The 24,801-nt window shown below is 37.9% G+C and overlaps 1 protein-coding gene across 1 annotated transcript in view; it reads right to left on the bottom strand.

Moving 5' to 3' along the window:
• Positions 1-24,801, bottom strand: part of SUCLG2 (succinate-CoA ligase GDP-forming subunit beta) — a 112,274-nt gene that overhangs the window by 68,304 nt on the left and 19,169 nt on the right. Inside the window, exon 2 of the mRNA XM_038148932.1 lies at positions 21,864-22,005. Within this exon, the coding sequence (XP_038004860.1) occupies positions 21,864-22,005 (142 nt within the window). The remainder of the gene's footprint in view (positions 1-21,863; positions 22,006-24,801) is intronic.

Here is a 24,801-nt window from a genome sequence, read left to right as displayed (position 1 = left end):
CTAAAATCACCATTCAAAAATTTGCCAGTTTTAGCAGATTCTTCTCAAGACTTCTCTTTATCCTTCCCATTTCCCTAAAGAAAAAAAAAAAAGAAAAAAAAAAAAAGAGAAAAATTACCTTTTAAAGCTTACAAGGATTTGAAGTTTTCCTTGCTGAATTAACATGCAAATCGTTTTTTGCCCCCCTCCACCCCAGTGAAATATATTTTAAAGTTAGCAGACTCAGGCAGATCAACTGTGCCCTAAATTCTTGACTGAATAGCATAACACAATTTGTTTTAATACAGGTCAGGGAACAGGCTCTATGCAATCTGTAGTGTTGAAGTCAAGCAGCCATTAGGAACAAACACTGTTCCCTCCCCTTGCTGCAACAATACACACACCTGCTTTCCTGGAACAGGTTCAAAATTTCATTCTTTCTGATTATATGTAAGGCAAAAAAAAGACAAAAAGCCTTCTCTGAGTGATTCTAATTCCTTTATCCATTATTGAACTGCAGAGATGATTTTGAAAAAAATTGTATGTAGTGTAGAATACATAAAAACCGAGGCACACATATTAGTTTTTCTCACACTTCACTTTCAGTCAGAAAGGACTTGTTGAAGTTGGAGATATTCTCAAAAATGGAGCATGAAATAAAAAACCTAAGCAAGGCACCAGGGAGTTCACATGGTAAAAAAGCAAGTTAATATGAATTGTTAATATTAATTGTAGAATCACAAATGGTTTGGCTTGGAAAGGATCTTAAAGCCCATCTCGTTCCAAGCCCTCCCACGGCAGGGACACCTTCCACCATCCCAGGTTGCTCCAAGCCCTGTCCAACCTGGCCTTGGACACTTCCAGGGATAGGGCACCACTTGTTCCAGTGCATCATCTCCCTGATGGTAAGGAATTTATGCCTGATACAAAATCTAAACTTTCTCTCTTTCATATCTGAAAATATGCAGAGTAGAGACAACGGCAATGTTCCCACCACTACTTCAGAAGTGTCAACAAATCCATAATGTGACAGGTGAACCCTGTTCAAGGAGAGACTTGCTAATTAGCCCTTTGCCAAGCACAGTCTTTCCACACAGGCCTGCTATGCCCAACGGGATCCATAAAAGATAAGCATTAAAATGGAAGCCAAAGCTTAAAGAAATGTGGAGGACATCACACAGCAGAGGCTGGGCAACCAACAGCCTTGGGAAGGGAGAGGAACAGGCCACAGGCTCAAAGGGAGAAATCTCAGTGGGCATCAACTTTAGACCCAGTTTCTACAAGGCTGCCAATACTAGGCCAGGACTAAATTCCTTCAAAGGGTTTCATCTTCTTTTGCTGCCTTGTAAAAGCTGGGACAAAGTGACCTGACAGGTGTCCATGCGCCCGTGCCCCACTTCAAGGCACCTCACTTCTTTACTCACCACCACAGTGGTCATTTCTTCTCTTTACAACAATTTACAGATGCTTTCATCTAACAGGGGATGAAATCAACATCTAATCTGCTTAATTCTAAGCACACATTTATGCCAGCTTGGCATTTGGGTGCCTGCATAAATATTTCCCTCAGTGGGGCTTTGACACATTTCATGAAGAACTTCTTAATGAAGCTCCAAACCTAAATCTCTTCTACAGTTTGCATTTTTACCCAAAGCAATGAAAATACTGAACAGCTCTCAGCTGAAAAGTTACATTTTTATCAAAATTAACATTTCTCTCCCAGAGACAGTTCTTGTTATACAATTCTGCTCTAGCTCTTAGCCTTGTATCCCTTAGCTTTGGTTTTATTGTGTAGGGCTGCATTAGATACCACACATTTTGCTGTTTAGACCATAAATAAATCAATCCACATCCAGAACTAGAAACACACAAAAGAATAGCAAATCTGGCAGTATTTTCATCTGAGCCAAGCCCTGTAGGACTGAAATGTCCTCCAGTAGCCTGATTCATTCTCCAACTTATTCAGTGGAATTAAGTATAAAGTTTTCAATAGATTGCTGAAATAATTTATTGAGCCTCTGAAGAGAATCATGCTAGACTGGTCATTATCTGGGAAACATCTGGATGGGAAAATGATCACATTGAAGAATTTATGCTTGCCTCAGTAGTGCTAAAGACAGAAAGTTGAAAAGTATTACTTTGGAGCTGTTTTTCTACACATGCCCTGGACTCCTTGCCCTGATTTTGAAGCAAGACACTGATTTGCCACTTGCTGCCAAAACTAACCCAAAATACCTGACTTTCCACCACCAGCACCTTTCCAACCTTCTTCACTGCTTACAGACAGAAATCACATACTTAAAAGAGGCAATTTTTTAAGACCCCAGTATTGACCCCTGAGATGTAGCCTCATTTACTGAAGTATTTTCTATTTGAAGAAGGAAATCAGGCTCCACAACGAAAATAAACACTATCTCAATTTAAAGAAAGAATCTTTTTCCAGCACAGCTTCTAACAGACACCTGATCCCAGGTGTAAAAGCCAGCCAGAGAAGGAAAATCCAGTAACTGAGACGCTGGGCTGAGGGATTGCACAAATGTGACATTCAAGTTGTTCTGCAGATAAAAATAGGATTAAAATGATGAACAGGTATGGCTCTGGCCATCTGGAGTAGCAATGAATTTTACCCAGAGTGAAAAGAAAATCCAGGAAGAAGGACCAGAGTCAGTTCTAATGTTTCCTTCTTGTCAAGTGCAGGTTAAGTAAGTGGAGACTCTGGGCAAAAGCTCATTCATTTCCAGAGCTCCAGATCTAGAAAACAGAGTTATCAAAGTATGAAACAGACTAAGAAACTCACCACATAAAGGTTTAAAGAATGCAGGAGACAATAGAATACAAAAAATAATTGAGAGGTATCTATTTAAAACATAGAAACTCTGCAACCAGAACAGCCACCATCCTGGAGATCTTTTCCTACAGTTTACTTAAAAACCTTCTTTCCTGTGGTTAGATTTCATGGTATCTAGGTTTAATTGCATAAAAAATCCTACAGTATTAAAAAAATATTTTAGTCCTCTGGCAATTGGTAAATATTAACTGCTGTAGAGAGATGAAGTTCCAGTTGTGGTAAGCACCTGTGTTTATAACTTAGAGTTAGATAATACCAGTAATCACTGAGCCCAGGCAATAAGGGATGCACTATCATCCTCCTCTTGTTTTTGTTTACTCAGCACATATGTGAAATAGAAGCAATTGCCAAAATAATCTAATACTGGAAAAAGGTTAAGAGCAGACCTATTAGAAGAATCTTTAATATCTAATTCAATATTTCAGATTTAATTACTCCATAAAAAGGCCATCTCACTGATCAATGATACATTGTTTAATTTAGATTCAATGCTGAAAAAAAATTGTTTAAAACATAGTTTCAAATCTGTATTACCTGAACAAAGTTCTTTTTACAGCTTTATAAAATTACCTGACCTATACAATTCCTTCTCAGATATACAGCCAAGACATTCAACATAAACCCATCCAGAGCACATCCCTAACAGTGCATCCCTGCCAATATCAATTAGCCTTCTAAGAAAGAAAAAATATTTTTGCTATTTTTTCTGGATTTCTTTTTTGTTGTGATTTATTTTAGTATCACATCATCTGCAGACACTTTTCAAAAATGCTTAAGAAAGGCAATTTAGGCAACGTTCAAGATAAGGAGAAGAAAAAAAGTCCTGCTGTGCTTTTCATAGCTTGGTAATTTTTATAGGCATTCATCTTGTGATGTATTCTTTTTTCACACAATGGTATTAAGAGCCTTCAATTTTGAATGTTTGGTGGAAGCAAGATAATGCAAACTTTAGTTTCAGCTATTAGGACAGGTTAAGAGAGAAAAAAAAATTAGGTTAAAAGTATTCCCATTACGTATTGAACGTTAAGCCACAAAAAAAAAAAAAAGCACAGAACTTTGAACAACTAAGTTGGGTGGACTACACAAGCTTCTCCTTGAAAGATGAAAATAAAAAATGAGACAAGAGATCTTTATCCTGAGATAAGCCTTTAATTCATAAACCACCTAGAAGAAAATATTAATTATTTTGAACACATGGCAAAGCAACTGTGAAAATACATGTTGTATTCTTGATTTTCCACAGTAGCTTGTTAGCTGAGCCATTCATGACCATGCCCAGTACCAACACATGCAGCTTTTTTTGGCTTGGCCTCTCTCTGCCACTTCATTTTCTCAGTGGTTTTATAAGGATTTGCTTTTTATTATATGCAGCTACAACATGATCTGTATGAGGACACTGGACAAGCTGTTAGCCCCATTAACTTAATAATAGATTTCTGAGTGTGATTTCCTATTAATTTCATTTTCCTCATTCCACAAGAAGCCAAAATTTCAGACAGCCATATGGTGCTTCATAAACAACAATTAAAAGTTATTTTCTAATTTTTCGGCACTAAAAAAAGCCCATAAAAATACATATGCTTGGAATGATATAAAGGAAATTATGCTTTGGAATGTCTGCATATGTCTAAGATGCTCCAAGCACTTCCTCAGCCTTTCTCCCATTCACACACTTCTGGTCCACGCCAGCCACTGGAGGTTACAATTAATCACAGTGCATGCCTCAAAGATCACAATTAAGATTTTTCTTCTAGAAGTGGAACTTCACAACAGCAGCCTGTATGAATGGTGCAGCACAGCTCGTGTTGTGACTCTGATACTCTTCACCTTTACCCACTCCATGAATTTGCTAACAGGATGGCTCCTGCCAGCCAGAAGTACCTGGCAGAGCTCTGCCAGTCAGAGAAATGAAATCCACAGGCTGGAGACTGGACTGGGAGCCTGTCAGCTCATTACAGGCTCCCAGTAATTAAATTACCTCATTTACAGGGACTAAGAATTCCCAGTACCCAACACAGCAGCAGAAAAACCAGCTTCTCCAAATCATTGCAAGCTGCTCCTCTGAATGACTCCAGAACAGCCACCTCCTTCTTCCCTGCCCCTTATTCCATCTTGTGTGTGTGCTGATTGGAGAGCCATTTGGTCTGAGAGTCCCATCTGAGCACCTGAAGTCACATAAACTCTTTAAGTCCCTTACTGTAAAACAGAAATAAAATACTACTGACATCATTGAAATGGTCTTTTTAATAAAACATCTGTAATGGGAGAAATTTCCTTCAAAGCACCTGGGATAAATCTGGGATAACTGCTTTTACTGCTGTCCACTACTGGAAGTCAACCTAATGGGCAGAGTTTTTGGCACACACACACACACAAATATATACATACATAAATATATATATTTTTTTTTATATAGTATATTTGTTCATATACATACACACACACATTAGTTGGTGCAATCCACTTCAGGGATGAGTCAATTCAGGCAGTCCACTGCTTCCATTTTCTCTCCTTGGTATTTCACACTGGCATTCCCTTTAGATTTTCTAGAACCTGCAGCACAGCCTACACAACTCAAGCCAAGCTAGAACATGACACACAATGGCAGAAAATCTTTGGCAGTAACCTGGTGCACAGCAGGCCTCCACAGACGCTCCCTCAGCAGAAGAGCCACCACTCTTTGCCAGGAGCCAGCACCTCAAAGATAATCACACTCAATTGTGCATTTTGCCTTTCAGAATTGCTTTGAAAAGTTTTGAACTAAAGTACCACTTTTTTTTTGCCAGAGAAGACACAGTCTGAAAGAAGACAACAGTTTCCTAAGCAACCCTGGTTAAGTGCACATTTTCCTCCATTAACAGCGAATAGATTTAAGTATTTCCTGAAGATCTCATTTTAAGTGGCCTGTAATTAATTACCTGATTAAGGCTATACAATGACACAATTGTGTTTCATATTTTCAGTTATAGCTATCCAACAAAACCATTGGAAAGTGTCCATCTTACAAGGTAATTTTAAGACTTGAATTTATGAACCAATTCACCCTGGGTATACATCTTTGCATCATTCTTCTAAGAGTCATGCTGCAATGAGTTTTCTGGCTGGGGACAGAGGGAAGAGTATTCAAATTCAATGATGCTGCCTTACAGGGCAAAGCCAGAATTAGTAACATTCTTTTAGGTTGCTAGTACAGTCCCAAGTGAAAAAGATCAAAAAAATCCCTGTGGTTGAGTTTTGACAATTCCACAGTAAAAATAAAAAATGGTTCTTCCTTAGAAAATCCAAATGTTAATTAATAGGAGGTTAAAGGAACATTATAAACCTTATTGATGTTTTAACTCTAAAAAAGTACTGAAAACCAGCACTTTACAGAACAGTGCTAGTAAAGTTGTCCATCTTGGGGCAGAGTCATTTATCCCAGAGTGACAAGGATATTGCAGTAATTATCTATCAGGCTCATAGTTTTCCTATTTTTTCCCCTAAAACAGATTAGCACGTGTCCTAAACAAACCTACATGAATCTAAACCATTCCTTATTTTCTTTTTGTGCACTTCTTTAACACATTCAATTTTTTTCTTTGTCTGTACAAATCCCTTTGTTTCACAAGGAAAGACTTTTTCAAATTAATCACAAAAGTAGCTTTTGTGATATTAATAGATTTTTCTTCAAAGTAAATTGGATGCAAAGCCTCTGGACTATTGTTTTAAAGCCAAGTATTCTGGATATATGAGAAATGAAATCTGATAATGCACACAATAATTTTCTTTTGCTTTATTACAACTGATCTGAAACTCAACATCTACAATCGCATCTTTTCTTTCAACTGACTAACACTGAAGTGATTTTCTGACATCACCTTGGCTGGTTTCTGCAGAACCAAGTCTGCATTTGTTAAAGGAATTTTGAAGCATCAGCAACTAAATTGAGAGTAGGTCCTACTCACCTGCAGCCTGTAGAAAGGCTGAAATATCAACAATGTCCTGAGTTTTCAGCATAGGAAACATTAGGAGGCATAGAGATTGAAACAAAACCCCAGCGTGTTACAGAACAATGGCCTGAGTAAAATGAAATTCTCCACCTTCCAGGGCCAAGCCAGAAGAGAAAACAAGGCATAAAGGTCCCCCACCCTCAGGGCAAAGCACTGTCACTGCACTTGTAACCCAAAAACCAAAACTGCAGGGGGACAAGGGACCTGGCAGCAGGAGAGGAATACCAGGGATGTTGGTGTGAAATCCAGTAATTTCCCCCAGGAGTGGGCTGTTCCACAGCTCTGTCCAGGGCAGCCCTGGAGGGAAGCTCCAGCCAGCAGTGCAGGAGAGGTGTTGATAGAGAGAACAAGACATCCAAGGCTCTGACCTTGGCCACCCTGGTCAGTCATGTGTGCTCCATGCAATAAGCTTTCCATAAAGCTCTCAGCTGCCCCAGACAGTGAAAGAAAAAGCAGGACAACAAATGAAAATGAAGAGTGCATTACTTTCAGCAGAGAGCTGAAACCAACCTCTACTGTCCTGTCTAAGAAGTGATAAAGCACCACAATGACACTTCCATGGCACTGCAGACTGAGCAGGTGGAGCTGCCAGTTTTCTGTTGACACCTCCCAGGAACTCTTCTGTTGCACAATTAATTAATGAATAGACAAAGAAAGAAAAATTGTGCAAATGTTACAGTTACAAAATCAGGCACATTTCATTACTATAATAATATTTTTCCTACATGGATTCTTACCACTCACCTAATTCAGAGCACTTTGTTATCACAAATCAAGATTTAACAGCACAATAAACAAGCTGCAAACAGTCTGAAGTGCCTCAAAATCTACACAGGTCAAACATACAGACCTATTTTTATTGATTATGTAATACTGACATCACCCTTACAAAGCTATTACACAGGCACACAAATTTAAGGCCTTAAATCAATGGATTTGCTTTCAAAACTTTCCTTGGACACCTGATGAGAATGGGGAGGTCTTGGAGCTAATCAATGCTCGAGGAAAAAAATCATAGGCTTACACTTAATAAATCACTGGTCATTTGTGCCAATCATCTGTCTAAAGGTTCTGCTTTTCAAGTGCTACAGTGCAGAGTGCCCTTCCTGCAAACTCTCCCAAAAGTCCCAGTGCTGCCAGCTACAGTTGCTGCTTTTGAAACTTGGGACCATTTTTATTTGAAAAGAGCATTCTGTACATGGTTATTTGCATCTCTACCATGCCAAGACATGCCAAACACAGAGTCCCAAATGTAAATGCATTCTGCCTGCACGGGTAAAGACCCAACACACTGATTCACAACATACAGACAAAAATATTTTCCTGCAAAGGGTGTGCCCTGAGTCAGACAGATGCTGCCTATTTTGTACTTACCATATCCACTGAATTAACATTTAATGTGGCTACAAAATTGATGTCCACACAATAATTCTCTCAAAGAAGTGAAAATGCATTAAAAGCAAATACTTTTATAACTATTTTCAACTTTTTACATTCATGCAAAAGATAATTAATACACTTAATAAAAGCTCTTCAAGCTGTTTTTCAGTTTGTGTGTTTTAAAGAGTTTTCACACCCCTCCTTTCTGTTTTTCCTGCTGACACTTTAATCTCCTCCTCTTGTAAATATGAGCTTATGACAATAAATCATGTTTTATTTATTAAAGATATAAACAGGAATCAATACAAAGCAGGAAAGCCAATCTCCATAAAGTTTCCCTCCACACTGACTGAAATTAGTTTTCATATGAAGATTTAAATATGCATCTGGTTGGCATTTAAGCAAGAATGAAGATATTTTCTCTCTTGCATTACATAACATGCTAAAAAAAAAGAAAAATAAAAAAGTACTGGCTTTGGCCCATTCTAGTGAAGTAAAATCAATGACAATTCTTCAAAACATATGTATTGTGCAATGAAGAACCTGACACATCTGAGAACTGTTGCCTAAATTAGCACCAAAGAGCTCCACAAAGTGTAATATAAAGTGGGGGGTTTTTTACTTTTCTATTCAGGTCACTTTTAGTCACAGCATCGTTGATTTGGAGATACAAAAAAACCCACCCTTGATTCTTCTGTAAATATATTCTGCTTGGAAAAGTGCCTGCATGAAGCACACCAGGGAACAGGAGTGCAAGCAGCCCACATCACCTTGCCCTTTGTTTGGATTGTCAGTTTTTCCTTTTGATCTTTCTTTGCAGTTGAGGAACCAAAAATTGATTTTCCCAGCTGAACTAAGGTAAAAAAAGGACAATGTTTTATTTAAGATCCTTCACGCCTGCACATAAGCCTATTTCTTTCTTTATATACAAAAGAAACTGTCTTTTTGTTCTTGTAAAAAAATCCTTCCAAGTGGGGAACGGTCTCAGTGTACTGACTTTGGAATTATAACAAAAAAGGGGGGAAGGTGTTTAAAAACCCAAATACTGGCCTCCTGCAGAGAAGCACACGCATCTCAGGAACCTTCCAGAGGCACAGAAGCTGAGCTTCAGGGAAGCAGGTCACACTTGTTAGGTGTCTGCAGAAACCTAAGCCACGAGCAATGTTACACTCAAAACCTTGTTTATAGGCAAAGAGAAAGCACAATTTACATATTTAGACACATATAAAGACAAGAATTTTTGTAAATATACCCATGATCTCAACAACATAGTTGCTTTTTATTTATTCCAGATTTACTTGTTACAGAACAGGAATAAATGCTTATATGCAGGGGAAAAAACTCTTTAATAAAACAGTTAAAACATTTGCATAACTATTTCCTAATTGCTACCTCTTTTCCTGGTGTTGTGCTCATCCTTCCACTGCACTTCTGGCTCCAAAGGTGGACAGTTTCATTCTGGTCTAGGGCTGTTCATTGGAGTTCTTTGTTGAGAGGAAGAGGATGTTTGTTTTGATGGCTTCTTCTTCCTCACTCTTTTAAAATGGGCTCTTTCTTCCCGCTGAGTTTACTGCACACAGTGAGTAGTAGGGACTTTAGATAGCAGACACACATTTTAACTGTGAGCCCAAAATTATTGCATTTACTAATTATTTTCTTTGATTGTTGTCACAGCTCATATTACAGAATAATGTGCTGTTATTGGCAGAAACCAACATTCCCTAACACCAGGTATTACTGGTACTCCTGGACCACAAATTTCCTGAGTTATTTGCACAAATTCTTATTAAGTCCTTGAAGAAATCTGAGCTTACAAACTGCTGAACCTCACAGGAAAGCTGAGGACACACAAATGGCCACAGAGAAGCACAAGAACCTCCTGTCAATTCCAGGTTTCCCAGTGCTTCCCTCGACTCCTCCAGTCTTTTTAATCTCTTTTTTTTCCTGCGCACTTGGAAAGGTTCACACAGCATTGCCCAAGTGTTTCATTTGAATCATTTCAGCACCTGACTTGTCACACAGGGCAGTTCAGAGCAGTTTTTGGACAGCACAGCAAACTCTGTGTAATTATGACCCAACAGGCTGCACTGAGGCCAAGCCCTGCTAAAGCTGAAACCCAAGGAATGCAATCTGTGATTCTCCTTCAGATATATGATCAGCTTTTAGAGCTTGGAAAGAGCAGGGAGGGTACATAAGAACCAAATTCTAGTATTCAACAGGGCATCCTGCAGTTAGTTAAAGACAGAGAGCAGTACAGACATTCACATAGCACAAGTCTCAATTACGGATAGCACTGCCCTGCTCAATCAGAAGCCTCCATGCCTTTCTCCCATACCAGCCCTTTCCCAGTTTTTGAGGGAATACAAACATGCTACCCCCCAGTTCTGACACCTTGGCATTTGTCTCTCAAGCTCCAATCACCACCTCAGCAGCAAAGATTTAACTATATACATTAAACTTCATGTTTTACAGGTTTGATAACATTAAATTAGCCTAGAAAAATGAATATAAAAGCAAGAGAGAGCTTTTGGTTTGGCAATGAGCATTTGCAGGAAAGGATGTATCTCAACGTGATGTGGAAACCAGCAAAGCTGTTTCATTTAGGCTTCCTGCAAGTTGAGCTCTGAGGGGATTTGAAGGCAGATATTATGCTTGGAAATTGAACTCTACATATTTTAATGAAACTGCACAGTCTAAACACCACAATGAGTGAGCAGTCATATCAAAGAGTGGAACTGGGAGCTTTTCCAATTACTCACATATAAACGGAACTTTTCTGGATAAAAAATGTAGCATTGTAATAAACACCAGGTTTGTTTGCAAAGAAAGAGAATGTGCAGCTGATTTAAGTGCCTCGAACCCACGCTGAACCTGTAAAGGGACTGACACAACAGGTGAGTGAGTACATCTCAAACGGTCACACTCTTCATGCACAGGGCTGTTCAGCACCTTCTCAGCCTCAGACAAGCAGGATCATGGATCAAACGTGTGTCAGACTTGTCAGCAGCAGATGTGGCCACATCTGTACAGCAGCTCTAAAACCCTGGGCAGCTGAGTGTGTGAGTTCAGCCAGCCTGTCATTTAAATGACAAGGATGTGACCCAAGCACCATCCCAACGGCCCCTCCTACGAATCCTCAAAAAGCAGATGCTCTGTGTCATCCTGACACCTGTTAAGCACTGGTAAATATTTCATTAATTTAAGGTCAGCAGGCTGCTTTGCCACGTCAGAAAGCCCACTTCTCAGCTTCTGCAGAGTCATGGAATCGTGTCTGCCTGGTTTACAAATCACATGAGGTAACAGCTGAAAATAAACCTACAGTAGATTACTCCTCCTCTCTGTGCTGCTGAAAAGAGCTCCAGATTTTATTGAAGTGTCAGATATACAACAGGGTAATCTTTCTTTAAAGGCAACACTTTTGCATGATGTTTTTTTGTTCATGCTTCTGCCATTTCTTACATTCCAACCTTCTCACTTCAAAATCAAGCTCAGAACTGGTGTCTAAGGCACTTTAAATCACATTTGTATAATTTGTGGTCACAGTTTATTCTCAGAAAGCCTCTTGCAGTATAACTTACTTAATAGTATGCAATAGAAGAAGGCTCTAAATAGCTCAAACAATTCATAGAGACAAAAGAACATATAATTATTGTGCCCTACCTGCTGTTAACTGCACTAATTGCATCCTTTCTGCACAACTGAAAATTCTGACATCAAGCCATCCTCAGTGATACGCAACGCGTGTTCAATTACCCCTGAACCTTGGCCCTTAACAGTCTCTCTCTAGTATTTCATTTGACTGGTTTATTTTGTTTCTTCAGCAGCAGAGAGATTTCTGAAGGAATGCTTACTCCAGTCTGTGGAAGTCCAGACCTCTCACTATTTACAGGACACTAAACACCAGAAACTCAGCTTAAAACCCAGTCATAAATCAGAATCCATAAATCAAAATTGTGAAAATAGTCACAAAGCTGCATAAGCTCAACGACTGAGGAGTCTCATCTTGTAAACCAACAACATAAAATATGAAAATGCATGAAATTTCTTCATCTTAAAATTGTAAAACAACTTTTCCATACAGACATCTTTAAGCACCTAACTTGGCTTCTTATGGATCAAAAAAACAACTAAATAAATACTATCTGTATATGCACTTCAAATAGGAATGTGACTCAGAAGATAAAATAAGCAAGTTATTTATAGTATAAATTAATCATCATATTTAAATGGCAAATTAGTTTATGGCATGAGACATAGGCCTGTATTTAATTGGGGGGGGAAGATTGCATAAGAATAGTTTTTCCTAAGATAGTCAAATTTGTAATATTCAGCCTCAAGTCTCTCTTGTTCCCCTTCTATTCCAAAATACCCAAGCAAAAGCTGCATTATACTGAAGGCCAGATGTGGAAAGACCAGTAAGAAAATCAAGCACACTGAGCATCTAATGTGTTAAACCAAAAACCTGGGCACAGGATTTATCTTTGGGAACAAGAACAAGAGGGGTGTTGGACATGCAGACGTGGCATCAGCACTTTTATGAATAATCTGAGCACAACACACCAAGATCAGGAAAGCTACTGCCAAACTGTTCAGGTGAATAACTGGAGGAATAGAGGGGTTAAAGACTTGGCAGGAGGAGAGGGAAGTGCAGTGCAGCCGTGGCAAATATTCCCAGAGATTTTATATTGTTAACTGTTTATACAGCAAACTCTTCTTCGTTCTCTTTCTCTTCTCTTTCTCCAAAAATCCCCAGGGCTGTTCTTAAGTATATAAAACAATAAATAAATTTAAGATTTATAGCCTGAAGTTTAGCCATATTCATCTTACTCAGGTGAGCAGTCCAGCTAAGCCCAGGGGAGGTGCAAGAAAAATGCTCCCCTTCATAATGATGCATGGAACAAAAGCTGACTTTAACTGTAGGACCAGGAAAGTGTGCCACACAGAGGTAAAATTGTCAACTTCAGATTTTTCTTAATAAAACAAAAATCACTTAAAATAAGAGCATAGCTAACTTCTGGAACTACCCTGAACGTGATTGTGACTAAATGTTTTTTTGTGGTGACATTCTCAAGGGTTAGAGCATCATTTAAAATATACTGTGATGCAGAGAGTCAGATAATATCTCCCAGCTGAATCCAGCAGGGTTACAAAGACACATTCTGTATTCATAAATGTGTTGAAATATTTTACTTTTCTTGAACCGCAAATATTTGAAGAAATGTAGATAAACATACTTTAAATTCACAGCACTTTCTCAAATATGAAGTAGCAGATTAACAAAATGTCAGAACATCCTTAGCTTCAAAAACTGCTCTACCATTTTAGGTAGAGATTATCTACTAAAAAAAATAATAATCACAGCCTCTTATGATGATACTTCTCAACTGCTGATGTATTCAACTTCTAAATTACTCCCGTCTTTAAAGATAAAACAAATTCTTGCAAGTCATCCTAACTTTTGCAAAAACCAGTTAATATTACCTCATTGAAGAGGCTGAGGAGGAAATAGGGGATGGGGATCATGGTATGGGGGCTGGATGCTGGGTGTTCTCTGAGCTTCACAAGAGTTGAAAAGTCAGTTGTGAGAGATTCCTGGCTTGGTTCCAAACCATGTGCTTTTATAGCAAATGTACAAGTTATCATCCTTACTTCTCAATCCAGCCTATCCTAAACCACCACTGGTGCATAAAGACAAAATGTGTAATAAATTTTACAGAAACAATTGACAAATTAAAAAAAAAAAAGGCAACTTTCCCAAATAAATTATGTCTAGCAAGTAGATTACCAACAACAATATCTTCCTGCTGTACCCTGTGTCACTTGGGGCACGCTACAGGTGATCAGGGAAATCAAGACAATATCAATTATAAACTATCCTGTCTTAGGGCTGCCATCATTCCTTCTTAGATTTTATTCAACATGATTGTGCTACTAACCCTTCTACTGAAAAGTTTAAATGAAAAACAGGCATAAGCATCAATTCTGTATTTGAGACCCCTATACATGGGATTATCCACTGGGACTGATCAAATAGAAGATGCAGCACCACACAGAGTAACAAACAAGGAAAAGAAGAAAGACAACCAGAGAAGAATGAAACTTCCTTTCAGTAATCAGGCCTTGAACATTTAGAAGTTGATGGGCATCTAGAGACTACAGAAGAAGTGATTTCTCTCCTTTACACAGCTGCTAGTACTACAGAGAAAACATTTTTGTTTAGTATTTCGTACCTTATACATAAAGTGTGTCTAAGGGTTCTGATTTTATGCATAAAAAAATGAAAATTTCATGCAGCTGCTTCTCAATTACGCATCTGGTTATTGTTCTGCAGCTGCAAAACTACCTTGAAGGACCATAAAATATGGTGTGACTAGAGTGGAATAAATACCAGCAGTCATCTTGTTCCCTCCTTGTAAAACTTTGCATTTTTTACTGCCTGATAAAATTCCTGAATCAAGAACTGTAACTTCTGTTGCCTCCTTCTTTTAAGAACAAAAATCCAGTAGTGTACTTAACACAACTGAAATTTCCAAAAGCCCACACTCTGTGGCACACATTATGTTTTGAATTCAGTACCCCATTTCTAGAATATTTTTGACTTTGTGTTTTACTTTCAAGCAGCTATTTTGGTAATTTGATCAGAAATCCAACACAGAGAACAATAAGTCAGCACAACATTAGTGTCAAACATCTGAAATGAGATTTTGATTTGTTAGCCCCCAAGCCATTACTCATATTACTATAAATCTATTGAATATGAAGACATTTGGTGACAAAGAATGGTTATAAAATATCCAACTAATGTAAGCAGTCTCAAGCTTGCATTTACTGACTCACACTCAGCATGTAATTCTCTAACGAAGAGAATAGATAAGAAAAACAAAACAATTTGTTTTTCATAACAATGCATTTCAAAATGACTATTTCTGTAATTCCTCTGGAGGCAGATGGACCTGCAAAATATTTTCATTTCTAAAATATTTTTAAAAACCACAATTTTTAAGTTAACTTGAAACAAAAAGGTTCAACTTGAAACAAAACAATACCCAGTGGTGAGCTTTGACAAAATCTATTATTAACTTTCTTTGGAAAAGAGTAAAACTCAAACTCCCAGTTAGAGAAGCTGGAAGTTTCTCTACCTATTTTTTCTGGCACGCAGGATGCAACACATGTGGCCATTACCAACAAACGCATGTGTGGTTTCACAGCTGCCTGGATTCCACAGAAAACACAGAGGTGCCAAGGCTTTATGAGGAAAAACATTGGTGGAATGAGACAAGCAGGAAAGCAAAGGCAGAGAGCCCTCCCAGGGTGTAGCAAGGATGCTGCACTGCTTCAACACTGCTGCACATAAAAGTTTTCCAATTCTCTGCCACCTCTCTGAAGCAGTTTCTCAGCATGAGACACAAAGGGAGGAGGGAAGCAAAGGGGAGGGAGCACAGGCAGGATTACAAGATCCAAACCCAGCCAACCCACACTCACAGGAGAAAACAGCACAGCTTTAGGGCTCCTGTCCAGGGGAAAGGTCCTGTAGCACCAACAGCCACTGAGTGTGAAACCCTCAAATGAAGTCTTAATTCCACCTTGACTGTGCCTTGTGCAGTTCAGCTTCCAAGACAGATTAAGCTAAAGACCTAAAAAGCAAAGTGTGAGGAAATCAACAATGTCCATAAAAATAACTACTATGCAGAGGTGCTTCATTCCTGGTTTGTTCTGTGGCTGTATCACAGCAAATTCCCCAGGATCTTCTAACAAACTCCCTAGCACAGCACATCTGGGGAACAAAACCCTGCAACACCTTTCCTGGCTCCTCTGATTTTCCAGGACTGATCTTTTTCATCCAGTAGATGAGGTAAATAAATTGGGTCACTGACATATTGATTACCAAGCCTCCTACAAAGGATCACTTTAACTGCAACAAACAACATGTTGCCTTCATAATTTTTACTCTACTTCATTATTTTCATCATTTTCAGACACAAGTGAGAATCTTAAAGTTGTTTGCACAACTCTGATACTTGGAGATTTTTTTTCCAAAAATCAAATCATTGCAACATGGACAATCATAGAGAAAAAAAACCCTATTATTTGTAATATTATTTGATAATATTTAAATATCATTTAAACCATGGTTAGCAATCAGTATTTGCCTTTTGATCACACATAGAAACATTACTTTCAAGGATTGTCAAGCCAAGCAAATGTGGGTCTGAGCAAAGCACATCAGCAAGCAAAAACTAGTATGCACACAAATGGCTTTTAGCAGTACACAACTGCTAAATATGTGCTCTAACTGTGCTAAATAGGGCAACAACTGACTGTTTAACACAAAAAATTAAAAAAAAAAAAAAAGGAAGAGGATTTTCCCAATCAGAACTCATAAGGTGGGAGAAGGGCTGAGAAGAAAAGAGCAAATGAGCACAAGGAGGAGAAGGCTCTGAGAAACAGCAGGGAACTGAACAGGGGACAGAAAGAGAGTAAAACCACAGACATTGACACATTTTGTGGAGCTTTGAATTGATGCATTCAAGGGATGCCTATGAATGCTGCAAATAATGGAGCATTAACAGGTATTTTCTATCATTGAGAAGTGGCTTGGAAAATGCGGATTCACTCTAATTTTAGATTTCTTTCCTCTCACAAGGAGAAATCCATTAAGTGGAACAGAGAAATACTCATGTTCAGTAACACTGAATGTGGTCCAAGGCAGCTCATCCACCACCAGTTTTCTATTAAATTTAAAAGATTGTTTTCTAAATACTTACCCATCTGAGAATAGGATCATATTAGTCAATAATTTACAGTGTTATTTTGCCTGAAAAGAACAGTTTCAGAAAGCTATAATTTAAGTCTAAGGAACTTTAATAAAAGCTGTCAGAGAAAATAAGAGGACTTGTGGGAAAGCTGTTCCTCACCAGCAAGCCAAGTTCTGTGTACAGTTCCCTGGAATGCTATTGCAGCAACACATTACTTTTTCAACATAAGCAGAAAAGGATAACCTGAGTGGCTTTTAAAAATAACTAGTTATAACCAAAAAGTACATGAGGGTTTTTGAGAAATAACTCATTATGCACAGGTGAAAAATTATTACTTCACAGTGAAGCATAGAATGGAAAGAAATATGGAAATCATAGAAATGCTGAAAGAAGAGATTCTGCTGCCTATCCTGATAGACAGAAACAGAGAGGAAATTAAATCACATAAGCAACCCCATGATGACAGTAAAAAGAGATCAGCTAAGCAGCCAAGTTTCTCAAATAAAATGTTATATAGGGGGCCACTCTGTACAGGATACTCATAGAAAAGCTCTTCCTGGTATAACAAAAAATGACTTGAAATCACATTTCAAATATCCTCAGAAACATCAGGTTCAAGGATGTTTTTAATTTTCCCAGCATAAAAGCTTGAATTCAATGCAGACAGCATTATCACCAACAAATTGTTCATGATCTACACAAAAAGGACACTACCAGCCTAAAGGTCAATTTTTGATCCCTTCTAAATGTAAATTGCTTTCAAGTGGTTTTCACAACTAGTACTAGAGAGGTGAATTTTCAGATAAGGGATCTAAAACAGCATCTAAAAATGCAGCCTTCCCTTTAAATTAAAAAGCCATGGGGTGAAAAAAACTTCAGGAGCTGAGATAGGAATGAGACTGGTGCTCACATGACCAAGAACTCTTTCAATATTCTAAAAAATGGTGAATAATAGGTGACAGGTAAATGACCTCATGAAAAGATGCTTCAATAAACCTTTTCAGTTCTTTATAAAATACATGTTTACCTCTGCAGCCTGATAGAAAAAACACACCTTCAGTCCAAAGCCAAATTTTATGAGTTCACTCATGCATAAGCAATAGAAATAGGACATGCAGGGGCTATATTTTGTTTTTTTTTTTTTTTTTTAAGAAGAGTGAATAAAAACCTTGCACTCAATTGAACTACATTTCTCTGTGATAGAGTGTGAACACTGCACCTGACTGATTCCTAAATGTAATGAAACACTCCTAAGTGGCGACAGGCAGCATTCTATTGCTTTTGTTAAAATTCAGAAAAAGAAACACACGCCAAGTTCCCGGCATCGATTTAGGACTGTCAGCAGTGCCAGCCACCTCTGTGCTCTCTGCTGATTCAAAGAGCCAAATGACAGTGCACAGCAGCCCCCTCCAGCATAATTACAGCCCCTCTCAGCTCTGCCCACCTTCTAGCTGGAAATGATGGGTCCCTTAATAACTTCTCCATCAGGCAGAGCACAAAGAGCAGAACACGAGGCTCAAGGGTTTCTGCAGGAGGAGCCCAGAGCAAACAATGCCCTGAAATGATGCACAGTGCACAGATTTTCCCTTCACAAACGATGCACAGTGCAGGCAGTAGCAATGCACACACAGCCTACATAAGGATTATTTCCTTATGTATTGGTGCTACAGTACAAGGAAAAGAAACAGCAAGTAAGGAAATGCCTTCTCTGGCTAAACAAGCTCTAAATTAAGTGAGAATTGATCAGAACACTTGTGAGTTAATATAAAAACAGCCACATGGGCTGATACTTCAGACAAAAACTTGGCTCCCAAGTATTTTTTTTTTCCTATTAAATAGTTGCACTGGAATTGTAAGAACTTGTTTACAAATTAAGTTTCTTCAGAGAGCAGATCAAGAACACCACACTGTGCAGCAAAATGGGACAATACCTTTCTTTCCTCTTTTGAAAACCAAAGAATTTAAACACAAATTAAAGTATCGTGACTGAATTTCTTGGCACTCTGTAAATATTGCCTTCTCTACAAAAGTTACACTGGGAAATTGCTTAGCACATAGAAGGCAATGAATTCCTTGGGGCTTAATTCTGTATTCTTTATTGTGTACAACTTCTTTTGAAGTCAATATTGGTGATGTCATGTTAATTTTTCTTACATCTGCCATTCTTATCTTAGAAGGGGGAAAAAAAAATCCTTTAGTTCCATTAAAAATTCCTTGCAGTCTGTCTTTTGTGCAGTAGGTAAGTTTTGAAAGTGTCTGAGAAAAATTAACATTCAGCATATATATTAATAAAAATAGAGAGAAACAGAGGAAATGAGCAAAGTGTAACAAAACTGCTGATACTGGATAAAGGCAAACCCTTTCAAGAAGACAGGCATTAACACCTTCCTGACAAGTGAAGACAGCAGCAAAAAATCATCTCATCTCTTTCCATTGCATCAACAGGAAATCCAACAATAGCAAAACTGGTGAGCACAGGCCCTGCAGCAGTAAAGACAGCTCTGTCAAGCACAAAACAGTTGGTGAAATTGTGAAATTAAATTGTGAATTCCAGACTTTATGCAGACTTCCATGACAGAAATTCCTATCCCCTTACCTGTACCCCTTTACCATACACACAGACCCATATAAGTGATGTAATGATGGAAGATTAAAAAGGAAAATTCTTGTTTTCAGTATTTCTTGTATTCCTGTGGGCTATAGAAAGAATTTCCTTTCACAAGAAAAATACTGAATGTTTGACTTTCAAGTTTTGAGAACTTTATCTTATTTTTATCTTTAAAATATGCTGACAAGCACCTTTTCTTGTTTGAAGAAGCCAAAGTGAAGGACAGCTGCAATGTGGCACACAGCACCTAAAACATGAGATTCTTGAGCAGGACTTGGCAGGGGAGGTTGGCCTCTCCCCATATTTTACTGCAGAATGCCAGTCTATCAACAACATCCCCAAACTGCCTTCACTGGTTATTTTATTTCATAATATTTCATGCCTCCTGTAGGCTGAAGTTTCCAGTTTTCCCATATCTTTTTACTTTGTGTGGTTGCATATTCAGTTGTAAATTGTGCAGATAACCCTGAGTGACAGAGCCAATATTAATCTGAGGGATCCCAAAGAACATAAACCTGGCAAAATCTTGGAACAACAATGACCGCAGCAGGAAAACTGATGTTCTTGATTCTTAGTTTTCAAAGTGCATGTTAGAAGTACAAGGACAGCACAGCACCAGAATGATAACAAGGATGTTGTTAATTATTAAGGGGATCAATGGAGTGTCAGTCATTCCAACATGAAATAGATTCCACACCATAAACCACAATTCTTTCATGCTCAGTAGTGCACCTTGGCTGAATGCAACTACATCAAACGAAGAAAGGTATCACTAACTTCCACTTTCTGAAGTGCTAGCAAGCCCACACAATTAAAATAAAATTTACCTGATAAAGTTGCGTGAGCGAACGTTTTTTAGCTCTGGATTTTACTTTTGGTTATTTAAACAGAGTTTGTTTGTTTTTAACAGACAGGTATTTCTGTGATTTGCAAAGCAAGCAAGCTACAGAGGTTATTTAAAATAAACATAGCATCATAAAACAGAGGAGGTTCACTGCCTTTAATGGAGTAATTTATATCTCCAAATAGTCACAGAGATCAAGAACAGCAATAGTTATTGGACAGGCCAATCCATTTACGAGTTCAATCACGAAGAAGAGAGTTTAAATGCTATAAGACTGGTGATAAACCTGCCACAGCTTCAGTTAGCATTCCTTGATTTTCTCAGATATCCAGACATGAGGAAACACTCCAATTTTATGTACTTTGCTTTATGTCCAACTTTGCCATTTTGTACTGCTAAGTGCCCATAACACTTGCATTTAATTTTTTGTTTCAGACATATTTTCAAATATACTGATTGTCATGAGAAGATTTTGATCACTGAAAAATGCATCACCTTAATGAAGTCCTAGAGATTGAACAAGCCATTATGCTAATGCTACTCAGCTACTTGAGCCCTGATGAGATCTTGGATATGAGTAAGTTGTGTTAATTTACCTTCCAGTGTGCAAAATTGAAATGCATTTAACTAAGTGGCCTGTGCATTATGTAAAGCATAAACCAAAAAGCCTTCCTGTTACTACACAATTAGACTACAATAATGTCTGGCCTCTGGCATTTTGATATTTGATATATTAACAAAAGCTGAGTGAAGGGAGGAAAACTGTACAACTTTTAAAAGTAGAAAAAATCTTTCAGTTAGAATAGATTGACAAAGTACTTTAACATTTTCTTTTTAGAGAGAAAAGCTATTACATAAATTCATTTCTGACCCACATTGTCACCTTTTGTTCACCACACCACAGTGAGGATGTTGTCAGAGAAACAAAATAAACCTCCAGAAGCAGAATCTTTTCTTCAAGCCACTGTCACATCCTTTTGTGATGCTAACTCAACTCACCTTTTCTATTTCTTCATTTGGACAGACACATTAACAAATATCTAAGTATCTTTTAAAATGGAGAGGCTACAACCTTTTCCTTCCTTTGCTTTTTATAGAGCAAAATTTTGTTTGAAAACAGCTTTTTACACAAGTTCATTTATTTCAGGTCCTTAAGTTATACCAAGCATACAAAAAACAATTTCCTCCACAAAAATTCATTACATTCTGAATTATTGTAATGTTAATTAAAGCATTCCCATTACATGCTGAATGCAAAACATTTGAGAAATAAAGTTCTAAGTATTGCCACTATAAACTTGTCCATATATAAAACTGAGCATATATTTATGGTCTGCATGAAATATCAAAGCTTTTCAGTAAGCATGAATTTAAAGACTGTTTAAACTTATTAGAAAACAATTTATTTTCCAGATTGCTACCCACTGAAGCAGAGTTCTCCCATTATAAGTCAACTTACTCAGTCTCTGAGCAGCCTCCAGGGCATCATTTGCAGAATCAGCTACAAAGAATCTCTGAACTGTAACCCCATGGTCTGCCATTATTTTTTTGCTTTGGTACTCCTGCAGGTTGAGCCATCGTCTGGGGGTTAATTGAACAGCCTAGAAAAAACAAGAGGGGAAAATAACATAATGCTCATTAAGAAGAGTTCATGAGACAGCCCACTGAGCTCTTCCACCTTATGGTTATCTCAAACCAGCAGTTAAATACACCCAGAGAAAAGGTAAAATACTTACTGATTTACCTAAGTGCCTTTTCTTAACATTTGTGCATCCCAAGTACTCTGAATGCTACTGATATTTTTTAAAAGCTACACAAAGCTCACTTGGCCAGACAAAATGCCTTGCACTTAATATCAAGGCAAATCTGGCTTGAACTCCAAAGTCTATTTATGTTTCAATGTTCTCCTCTGCTATAAAAGTAGTAACAGACTCTTACATTAAAACAAATTCAGTTTCAGATTAAATATCCTTATTATACAACATTTCATCTAATCCCTCCCCATAAATTTATTTCAACTGATTCTATGCATTTGTTGAAGCATATCTGAGAAGAAAAACAAGTGACATGGAATTAGCATTATTCTGTAAGAAACTATACACTAATACATGTATTTTCAGTGGTCTGCTATCTCTGGTTTCTTAATTGTGCTTCTAAGCAGCAGGACACCAGCACAGCCACATAAGCCATGCCAGGCCAACAACAGCTGGTTATAATAATTAGAATAATGAGAATAATTAGAGTTATTCCCTCCTCATTCCCAAGAGGCCAGTTTAGATGCCCCTGTGGGAATATAAACACGTCTACACCCCATGGGTACAAAGACCTTACACACACAAAGACACCACATTTGCTTGTCCTGGCAGGAAACCTTGAGACAATACAGAAGTCAGAGGATCTTTACTGAATGGTTTTAAGAAAGGACACATTCTCCACACAGGATAAATGGATTCACACAAAAACAATAATTAAGGAGCTGGAGCTGACTCCTGGCAATGGTATAATGGCAAAGGTGGAGCTGGCTCCTTGCAATGGTATAATTCCATTTCGTGCCAGCCAAAGATGCTTTTCCCACATGGAGAGACAAAGTGCTGTCCTCCTGGCAGCCAGCCACAATCAGTTCTTGGTTTCTCCTGAAGTAAGGAACACAGCATGCAAACCAGTGCTATGTATTTAGAAATGCTGGACAAAGAGGATTATTTACTGTACTTTCGTCTCTAACAGCATGATAAAAAAAATTATCACCCTAATACAACTTTATACTGAAAACAAAACCCCTCTATGCTAAAGTCTTTCAATAACACACCCTCTCACAACACTGAAGGTTTACAGGCTGAGTTGTCTCAAAAGCAAACTCCCATCTGTTCTATTCTCTTTGAAACACAGCACAAAAGATTGATGCATAAAGAAAACACAAACCCATCTTTTACAGTATATAACTGCATGTTTTCTGTAAAAGTGACTCCCACTGAACTTAAACAGTTACAAATAGCTCAGGATGACATTTAAAATCCTGTTATGCATAACCTGATTAACATATTTTAGAGGAACAAAATGGCATTGTCAGTTTGCTCTATGGCTGTCTCTAATTCTACACATCATACAGACACCTCACATGATTTACATTTCTCCATGCTGTTCATGGATGATATGTTATTACAGTTATGCAATACTTCAAATGTAGGGTCAAAATTTAAAGTCCCTTTCATAATTGTTGACATTTAATTTGTTTTCCTATTATAAATTCTCTGCTAGGCTCTAATAATTATCACTTCAGGATCATTTCCACAAAGGGATTAACACTAGGGGCTAAGAGGAACCCTTTTGGTTTATCTAAAAAATTCTACAGGTCAGTAATACAGCTAATAAAAATTTGGTCACTGGTTTTACAATTTAAGACCAAGTCTTCAAAACAGTTTTTATTCATAACTTAGAAAAATAAACCAGTTTCACATATAAGTATTACTAAGCTGATCTAAATCAAATAAATAAGAAGGAAAATATTAAAAGAATTTCTTTCTGGGGAAAATTTTTGTGGCTGTTGCTTGATGGGAACTGCAGTGACCTCTTCTCCCAGACATCCTCTCAGCACCTCACAGGTGCTTTTGGGTTCCAATAGCTTTACAACTCAAAATACAATTCAAAATGTCCCACAGAGATACTCTACTGATGAGATGCTAAAAATCTCATTACATATGCATAAAGTGCAGACATACATAAGCACAGGGACACATCTTCTCTTATAAAAATTAGACAATTAATATTAAGATATTACAACAATATTACTTTCCTAAATTATGAACCAGACCAGTCTGAGGAACACAGAAAGGAAATAAAGAATAATTCTTGGAAAGGGGTCAAAGCAGTCCTAAGGGTGATGAGACAAAAGTCTGCTCAACAACTGCTGGCACAGAAGAGCAAATCCTACAAACTCCAGGTTAGTGAGCACTTTTTCCCCCTGCTATATTACATAATTCTAAGAGAGCCCATCTTACTGAGTGCAAACTGAGGACTTTTATTCAAGTCTTCGCACAAAAGACAAGCTCCTGGTTATGAATGAACTGCTTGATAAAATTAATAAGTATCTGAATTAATAAGTCTGTACCAGAAGCTCTGAAGAGCAAGGAACATGAAAAACTTGCCTTAAAGCACTTGCAGGATACCCACCATATGTCATGAGGACAGCAGGAAAACTAAAGCAGTTACAAGAGATGAAATAAAGCACAAACTTTGAATCTGTAAAGGTGACTGCTCTTTCAAGACTATCTTGAAAAATCAAAAGACCAGCATGTGTCCAGCTGTGGACATGCATTTTAGGGCGAAGACAAAAAAAGTGACCATGAAACCTCAGAAACATGAGTAAACAAATGCTGCTTTGAACCAATTTCCAGTCCAAG

This window comes from Motacilla alba, chromosome 12 (genome assembly GCF_015832195.1).
Source record: "Motacilla alba alba isolate MOTALB_02 chromosome 12, Motacilla_alba_V1.0_pri, whole genome shotgun sequence".
In the NCBI taxonomy this organism is placed as follows: Eukaryota; Metazoa; Chordata; class Aves; order Passeriformes; family Motacillidae; genus Motacilla; species Motacilla alba.
The sequence above is the reverse complement of the archived record's forward strand: the minus strand, read 5'-3'. Positions and strand labels throughout refer to the sequence as shown.